The sequence below is a fragment of the Podarcis vaucheri genome (genome assembly GCF_965113315.1).
Source record: "Podarcis vaucheri genome assembly, chromosome: 6".
NCBI lineage: Eukaryota > Metazoa > Chordata > Lepidosauria > Squamata > Lacertidae > Podarcis > Podarcis vaucheri.
The window spans coordinates 48,249,964-48,259,486 of record NC_138764.1 but is presented as its reverse complement, the minus strand read 5'-3'; the positions used below and the strand labels follow the sequence as shown (position 1 = coordinate 48,259,486).

Sequence of the window (9,523 nt, the reverse complement as noted above, 5' to 3'; positions counted from 1 at the left end):
TTACATCTTAGATAAAGGTAAAGCGACCCCTGACCATTAGGTCCAGTCGTGGCCAACTCTGGGGTTGTGGCGCTCATCTTGCTTTATTGGCCGAGGGAGCCGGCGTACAGCTTCCAGGTCACGTGGCCAGCATGACTAAGCCACTTCTGGCGAACCAGAGCAGTGCACGGAAACGCCATTTACCTTCCGGCCGGAGCGGTACCTATTTATCTACTTGCACTTTGATGTGCTTTCGAACTGCTAGGTTGGCAGGAGCAGGGACCGAGCAACGGGAGCTCACCCCGTTGCAGAGATTCGAACCGCCGACCTTCTGATCGGCAATCCCTAACCTCCCTTTTGTATATCTGCAGCTCAGCAATATATTTTCAGCAAAGTGGGGATAAGAACCACACTTGGTATTCCACAAGTGATATACCAATGGTTAATATAACGACGTTTTGATACCTGCTGCTTTACTTTCAGTTCCTTTCTTTACCTTCCTGTTTTCTAAACTGAATTTTCCCCCTTTCCCAACACTAAACTAAAGTTTGCAGTGAGTGTTCATTGTGAGCCCTAGATCTATTGCAGCCAGTTTAGTGTCTATGTGGGAGAGATAATTCGTTTGTGATTCCACCTCTTGCTATGCTTGTTTTCTATTGAATGTTTTTTTATTGAATGGAACATTAAATCTAGCAGCTCCCTTCTACAATTTGAAGCAATGCAGGCCCTAGTGACAGTCCAAAAGTAATTGGAAGAAAATATCTAGCTCAATCCAGTAGCTTTTCTTATGACAATATTGCAATCTCTGAGCAATGGCACGTTTTGAAACATATTTAAAAATGTATTTTGGAGGTACATTGGTACCCATAACTGTTCCCCCCTCCCCCTGTTTCTAATTGTGTGTGATTTCCCCACACTCATCCAGTTTGTATACATGGAAAAGTGTTTGGGGAGAAAATAGGTGCTCTTTAATTTCTAGGGTAACACTACTGCATGCCAACCTCACATTTTGACTGTTTGCATTAATGACTATAAGAAATCAAAATGATTAAAGGTTTTAGCCTTAATAGAACTGTTTGTTTTTGCAATCTTACTTGTTTCAGATCTCGATCAGACCAGATAGTCATTTCACTTTACTGTTATAATATTGCATTGGCACAAATTTGGTGCAAGTATTAATACAAAATCAAGTTTCCTGTAGGGCAGTTGTTGGAAACGATCTTGAAACCAAAACCAAAATAATGTCAGTTTTCACTTCTATAGGTTCAATGTAACATATACATATCTGGCAGGCTGATGGAGGAGACCACCCCTTGCGCGTATCTGTGTGCCAGGAAACCGGAAACCATGAGTTTGAATCTTGATTTTTATATAGAAGTTTTCTTGGATGCCTCCTAGCTTTTGACTCTTGCATTCTTAATGCCTGTTTGTGGTTGAGAGACTGGATTTGCAGACATTTGCAACAGTCTCCAGATGAGTAACAGAACAATAAACAAGGCGCCAACTTCTAGTGTTAGTTGGAGCACCTGTAATGGATGGGGCATCAGGGGCCTCAGCTTTCCTTTCTTCTTTTGCTTAAGCATTCCAGGGTTGATTAGTGTCCTTTCCTTTAACAAAATCATCTACCGTTATTCTCTGGTTTGGAGCTAACAACAGCAATTGCATTAGTGCCTTATAGCCTCAGTGTTGAACAATGATCACGAAAGGTATACAGTGATGTATTATTCTCCTCCAGCTTGCAGAGACTACAGTGATCCACCTCCTTGCTGAGGATTTCTAATGATTTCTACTCCAAATGCAACAGGAACATAGCAAGTTAATTTTCTTTTGCTAGTTTTAAATAATGTATTGCTAAACATTGGACTAAAAACGGGAGGACTAACCAGCTAACCAACTTTTAATCAGTATCAACCAATGTATATAATGATGGATCTAGAAGGTGCTGAAAAGGCAAGGGACACTCCAATTGCAGGCATGCTTGGGGGAAGCAGACTATCTGGCTCCATTTCAATCCAGCTTTGGGCTCAAGTTCAGCAACAAAACTGCCTCACACGCCCTGGTTGACCTTTGTTAGGAGAGTGACAGAGGAAGAACAACCTTTTTGTTTCTCCTTAACCTCTCAACGTTTGATACCTGTGACCACTGTGTCCTCCCAGGGTGTTTTTGAGGGTTGGGAGATGGGTTTTACCATGGTTCCACTCCCACCTCCAAGGCCAATTTCAAGAGTAGCAATGGGAGACTACTGTTCAGCATCATGTGAGCTATCTTGTGGGGTTCCCTGGGGGTAATCTTGTCCTCAGTGCTTTTTAATGTTTAAATGAAGCATGTCACCAGGGATTTGGTGTCCGGTGTTATCAGTATAGTGATGACACTCAACCCTCTCTCTCCATTCCACCTCAAGTCTGGGAAGAAGGGAGAAGCCCAGTTCTGGAAGGCATTGCACGCCCTTGGAAGAAACAGGTGTGTAGCTTAGGAGCTACTCCTTGATCCATCTATATCAATTGAGCCCCAGGTGGCCTCTGTGACCAGCTTTGGTTAGTTCATCAATTATGCCCTTTGCTAGATAGGGAATATCTTGACCATAGCAATCCATGTTCTGATAATGTTCAGATTGAACTACATGAGAGCTACCTTTGGAGACAATCTGGAAGCTGCAACTAGAGCAGAATGAAGCCATGAGGCTGCTTGTGGGTACCTCTACCAGACACATACTATGCACTCTTGGAAGTTCTCGAATTTGCTACTGAACCCAATTTAAGATGTTAACACTGGCATATGAAGTGCTCAGTGACTTGGGCCTCCAATGTTTGAAGAAGCAGCTCCTTCCACATTGACTTGTCAGAGTTGATCATTAGGAGAGCTCCTATTGTGTTGGACACCCCCCCCCATTCTGTGGTTTGAGGGACAGTGGAGCATGAGGTCTTCTCTGTGGTTGTGGTGCATCTAGCACAATCGATGTCTGCTTTTCAATGATTGCTCAAGATGCGCCTCTTTGAGTGCATGTTCCTGCACTGCTTTTCTGCTATTTTGCCATTGTGACTTTATTTTATGAATTTAATGACATTTGAATTGTGATAGTTTTGTAACCCACCCTGCAACCATGTGGATAGTATAAAGTTGAGCTCTTATCTTATGGAGTCTTCTGCACAAACCTTGCATGGTGCTGATTCAGGACCCTAAACCGTGTTTTATATAAATGACTTTTATTTTGTTCTGTGTATATTAGAATGTTTTTTGTTGCTATGGCCGATGGCTGATGCAAATAAAGATTCATTCATTCATTCATTCAACCTTACATGGCGCTGTCCAGTGTACCACTAAAGAATTGGCTCACCTGCCTCCATGCTGTTGAGGTCAATGCTCAAAACAGAACATCATTTGGGCTATATGTTAACAGCTTTGTAAAATATTCAACAGGTACTACTGAGCTGTATTCTACATAACCTCTCATCACAATTGGTATGTAGATATGCACAAAACACTAAACCCTTTTTGTGTAAAAATTTCCAAGGACATATCAGTCTTGCTATAATCTTCCATTTCATTTAGGCTCCAAGGAATAGTCAAAATGGAGAATATGGGTGCACAGCATTATTAATTTGTGCCTGAAACATTTATTTATAAAGCACATTTATACAGCATTTTTTTGTGTTTTTTTCTTTTGCAAATACAAACTTTAATTTTGTACTCTACAAAAAGTCTTGCATATTCCTCTTTTTACAAAAAAAGAAACATTACAAAAATACAGACAATTTAATATGGTTTTTATACAATTGTCTTTAGTTGTTACTTTCATTAAAATATTGCTACCACAGAACTACAATATTTTTAGTCGACTATAAAAAATTAAGTCAATGCTTTTTGTTTTAAGCAGCAACATGTAAATAACACAGGTCAAAACACAGTTTATGATCATAGTGGATATATCTAAAATTGTTTCAGAAATAATATTTTACATAGTTAATTTTTAATGTTTTATACATTATTTATATAATATTTATATATATTTATATATATTTATATTTATTTAAAAAAAATCATAGCTTGCTAGAATTGAAATGATAGGACGGAGTTTGCATGGCAAAGATGTGCAAAGGTCAGTCTGCCCTGGTTAGCATCAGCAGTTCAGTCCTTTTAAGGTTTTTAAGAACTGTCTTTTGGAATTGCACCTGAAAGCCTAGAAGCGGGTCTCTTCCGGTTTACTTTCTGCGCGTGCCCTTGGTGTTGCTGAGAGCAGCATTTAGCCTAGTCTGTAATGAATAGTTGAAAATGATCCCTTTTCAAGCCATGGCAATTACAAAAGGGATTTGACTGAACATCAGGCTAAGACGGTCCCGCCCAGCAGTCCGCCCGATAGCTGGAGGAGTTGCGTTCTGAGTCTCAACCCCAGAGCCAATAGTGCTAACATAGACCAACAAGGCTGACCACAAACAAGGTATCTGTATGTTCAGAAAATACTTTTGTTATGTGAGTCAATGGTAAAAGGGGATTTTTTTTTAATTAAAAAAACTAGGCCACCAAGCATAATACTATGCAGGCTGGACAATTCATACAGTACTGTTGACATTAGATATTAGAGGCACGGGTCCCATATTTCTTGTGTCGTCCCTTATTTGCACCTGCAACCTGCTCTCCAAAGTATTAGTGATGATAATAATTGTGAACATGGAGAATGTCATACAGAAAGTGAGGGATAGGTGAAAACAAATATGGAATGACTCTTTACCACCAGGGATACTGGTGAAGCAGGCTGAGTTGCATTTAGAGAAAGTGGATTCTACACCTAGCCGGAAATAGAAAAATACTGTCTTGCAGAATTGTGTAGTGGAAATAGGCACTTTTCTAACATTTTACTGGGTATACATCTCCGAAACCAAAAGTAAGCTCCGAATTAGAATGGAGATAAAGAAAACCAATAAAACAAGAGGTTACACTTAGAAAGTGATCACAAATCATGAATCAGTGCTTATTTTTCATAGATAGTGCTATAATCTAGTTGGCAAGGATTTTTCTCTCCCCTCTCTCACTTGATAGGAATTGAAAACTGTCATAGCAAATGAAAGAAGCAGAAGCAGAGATGGCCAGTTTCCTAGAAATCATTTAGTGTTCATTAAGCTATGAACAATTCAGCATTCACTACAACATGAACACTCAGCCAATTGCACATTTAGAATTCCTGCATCGTGTTTTGATTTATTTCGTAATTGTTGCCTTTGACTTACTTGAACAACACCCATTTTATGCAAATGTTGTGAGTGTAAAAAAGGCCACAGAGTCAGACCTCATTGGTCAGGCAAGAGTCTCTCCCTACATTCTACTGTCTGATGAGATTGAGAGCAGCAGGTAGTTGCTGTCAGCAGTCATTTTGCAAAAACAAAACAAAAACAAAAAATATATATATTTGTCAAATGTCTACACCATGTTGTGATGATTATTCCGATCAAGGATATCCACAGGTGAAAGTAACTCCTTCCGGATTGGAGGTGGGGGCAGAGAAATCTTTGTTTTCTCCTTGAAGAGGTCTGAGACATAGAACACCTGTAAATAAAATGAATATATGCATTCAATATAAATATTCAGATTTTTACACCTGCTCCGGTTTATGTAAAGGAAATCTAAATCCTCCATTAATAAGTATAACAGTTCTGAAGTTACACTATCCTGCTATAATGAGAACCAGACTGAAGGTCTTCTAGACTGGTCCATCAAAAAACAAACAATTATTTCACAGGAGTCAAGCACTGCTAGATGCCTAGAAGGGACAAAGGCCCAAGGCACAACTTTGCATAAATGTCTAGTGCCCCTGGCGGGGATCTCACTGGTATCAAATTTGCAGCATGCCCTGGCATTGTGTAAGCAAAGAAAAATAAATTATGCTTTCGAAAAAGGGGAAAGGGACAAGAGATCTATCTGGAATCTGCAAGAAAATATCTGGAACTTGGGATGCTTTGGATGCCCCTCTTAAGAGTGCCCAACAGGAAAGAGAATCCTGATTAAATGTAATTGGACAGTGTGATTGAGCATCACTTTCTCACCTACTTTTTACTGATATGGAAAATGTCTTTCCTTTTCCACTGGATCTCACCCAGCACCCATTGGTTTCTTTCACTATTTTAATTCAAATACATTCACTGTGTGTTTGGATGGGAGATGTACTGAGGGGATGGGAATTTTCTTAATACAGAAGTCTTGAAGAATGTTATTTACAGTTAAAAAACAACAACAGCCCGGCACACAATCAATAAGCTGTCAACATCCATACCAAGAGTTCACATGGCTTCACTTCCTCTGGTGATTTAAATGGACTAAAATTAAACTTCCCTTTGGAGTCAATTCTCCGTAATTCTTAGTCAGTCAGGGTAGCTTGATATTTCCTCGCCTTCCCACCCACCCGCATCCCCTTTCCTACTGCCCTTTCCTCACAGCTAGAAAATTAAAGCTTAGTCAGGATGACTGTCCTGTCATTTTAAAGAAATAGTGTCAAGAAAGAGATATTCCCAACCACCTTTCCCTGAAATAATCAATGACGCATCCGCTCTTACGGATGTGAAAAGTCTCCCACTTGACAATTCAGAGAGGCAGCCACACAATAGGAAAGCCCTGGGAGGAAACTTTGACATCCTCCCTCAGCCAAAATCGTATCAAGTCCAGCATGACTGATGTACTTTCTCCCTTGCAAAATTTAACTCTGAAGCCAGAAAGGAAAAGGGTCAGACAGAATGCAAGCTCTGCTGACAGGAGAATAAGGATCATCTCTGCTATTCAATGCTAGAGGCTTGGTACAAACAAAACCCAGCTATTAAACACATATAATATTTATATACAACAACAATCACACAAGCTGCTGCAGACTTGTTCACTGGCTGGATGACAATTGGTTTACTATTAAATTTCCAATTTCTTGAGCATTGTGGTGACTGGGCCCAGTGTCAAGAAGTGACAGCCATGGGATGGTTGAGGATACAGTGAGATGTGGGCTCGCTCATCCCCATCCCCAAAATATCCTGTTTTCTGCAGGCTACTGTCAGTGTAAATCCATTGGTAATACTTTGAGTGAGTGGAACATACCGGACGAATGATGCCAGTGTCATTTGATAAGCAGACTGGAGCTTCGGACTGCCGTCTAAATACTGTATATGTTGACGGGAGTCAATGGAAAGCCCAAGGCAATTCATTCCCACCTTACCTGCAGTTACACAGGGGCTGCAGAATGGGATTCCAATTAACCCAAGAGCTACTCACGACTCAAACAAGAGCAGCGCACCTCCCCAGAACATAGACTGCACATTTTGAAAAGCAGAACGTGTGGCTACATCACTCTAGACCCATAGCTGACTTTACAGGTAGGAAGTTTGTGATGGAATAGTTTGTGCAAAATGTTCCCTTGGTGCAAGGTGCCCCATTAACAACTACCTCTCCATCCTGCCTACCAGGAATCCCAAAAAACAAGGTACAGAAAGGATAATGGGGTTAAATAAAACAGCTGATCCATGAAATATGCCCATCTATTGACAAATGTAATTCCGCGAAAATCCATCACTCTGCTTCGCAGTTGAAGTAACCTATGTGAGAGGCTCTTATTCCACTGGCGAATGTGTCCAGCAAGAGCATTATTGTTCATATGTTATGACCAAAAGCATTGCTTTTATACTGCTTTGAAGCTCCAGCAGGGTTAGAGAAGTTGTGCTCCTAATTCAACTTCCCAAGACTTCCATTAGTTAGGCTACTAGGCTTTTCAGAGTGAGAAATCACAAAGCATTTGATTGTTTAAAGAGACTGCTTGTTTTACTGGATGCAGATGTTTGCATTCAGGCTTCCAATTGTCTTGCTATGTTCCCAGATCAGTTACTTTGACATTTAAATATTAGCATTGAAGCAAACAGTTATTTCTCTGAGGAAACAGAACTCCACTCAGGAAAAAAATAGATGGTTGGCTGCAACCAAAGAAAAATAAATAGTAGTACCAACCTCTTTCCCTGGCTTATTTAAATTTCATGTTCTCTTTGAAGGCAACACTAGGGTTCCTGAACCAAAACTACAGTTCCTTTTTCTGATTGCCAGCATATTAAGTCTCCTGTTTCAAATGAAGCTATATTAGGGATGGATAGGCATTCTAGACTTTCTTTTGGTTCTGGAGAAAAAGGTTTCTTACCCATTATAACACTAGCCCTTCATAACGAGAGGAAAAGGAGCTGTGAACTCCTGACAGCAAATGTTGTCTCTGACTGTCCTACTCAAATCAATGAGATTTAAATTAGTCAAGACCACTTCTGACTACTTGCTTTTGTTGGACGGTGTGCAGTACTTGTGGTTCATGCTTGTATTCTATCACTACTTCAAGAAACTTGTGGTGGAGAATTGTAAGCGTCCCTTTGATTTTTTTTTGGGGGGGAATAGGCATACTTGGTGTTCTCTGTGTGTCTTCTAGATTTTGGAAGTATTTAAATCTTCATTTAATTTGAACACAACTGCTAAATGTCTGTGCCCATTCATCCATTTCTGTAGTATGGCAGAAGCAAGAGTTGGAAGGCGATTTTGACGCCATGCCTCTCATGTACCCACTTCCTAAGACTGGATTCAATCACGACGGTATCCACATTCTATACCGAGAGCTCCATGACAAATCAATTTGTGGCAGGAGTGAGTAGCGGTTGCACGGTGGAAGTGGCAGATGGGGGATTAGGTTCAATCTGGCCTGTATTTTCTAACTGGATAAGTTATGGATGGAGTGTCATCTTGGCTTTCTTAGCCTTTGCTCTGCAGTTCATGGGGTGTGTGGCTTTAAATCAGATATTTGGGTAGTGGCGTTAATTCCCATTTAAACTGTATTTCACTTTTAGCAAGGTTTGAGGTTATAAAAACACTTTGAGAAATCATGAAACATGATCTCCTAAGGTTAGAACAGTGTGTTAAACCTTCCTAATGCTTCAGCTGCTTAACACAAAAAAGGAGAGGGGTAAATGCACAGAGTGTTTTTGCTTGGATTTATGCCACTTCCTGTGGAAGGTGCTCTCCACCCATAAAGAAAACTCAGCAGCAGACAACAGGGAATGTGCTATATGATGCTGTAAGCTGGCAGCTCACCATTTCAACTGATCAATGCCCTTCTTAAATTCATTATATTAGAAAAGACTTTACTTGGACCCAGAACATTTTAGCAAACAGCTTAACATGAGATTAGGTGAATAGGAGAAGGAAATGGCCCCTAAGATTTGCATCTTCCTACAATTTGCCACAACACAATTATAGCCACCACAAAAGTGGTTCATAAAAGACATTTTGATTTCAGCCATTCTGATTGCATCTGAATTCCAAACAAAACAAGATCTTGTATGGTCTTGGATGAAACAAGTAATGCAACCCCCTTAGAGGCTAGCCTCAGCTACTGGCACCTATTGCCAAGAATCAGAATTAAACTGCAAGAACTCCGGGTCAAAGGATAGGACATAAATTTTAAATAAATTCATAAAAGTATATAAAGCACAGTGAAAAAGGCGAGTCTATGGCTTTTCTAAATCTAAGTCTCATAAGCAACACTCAACTT

General features: G+C 40.2%; 1 protein-coding gene across 1 annotated transcript in view; it reads right to left on the bottom strand.

Annotated features, from left to right (window-relative positions):
- Nucleotides 1-3,570: 3,570 nt before the first annotated feature.
- PLPP3 (phospholipid phosphatase 3) overlaps nucleotides 3,571-9,523 on the bottom strand; it is a 68,510-nt gene continuing 62,557 nt past the window's right edge. Inside the window, exon 6 of the mRNA XM_082228790.1 lies at nucleotides 3,571-5,517. Within this exon, the coding sequence (XP_082084916.1) occupies nucleotides 5,392-5,517 (126 nt within the window). The 3' untranslated portion in view covers nucleotides 3,571-5,391. The remainder of the gene's footprint in view (nucleotides 5,518-9,523) is intronic.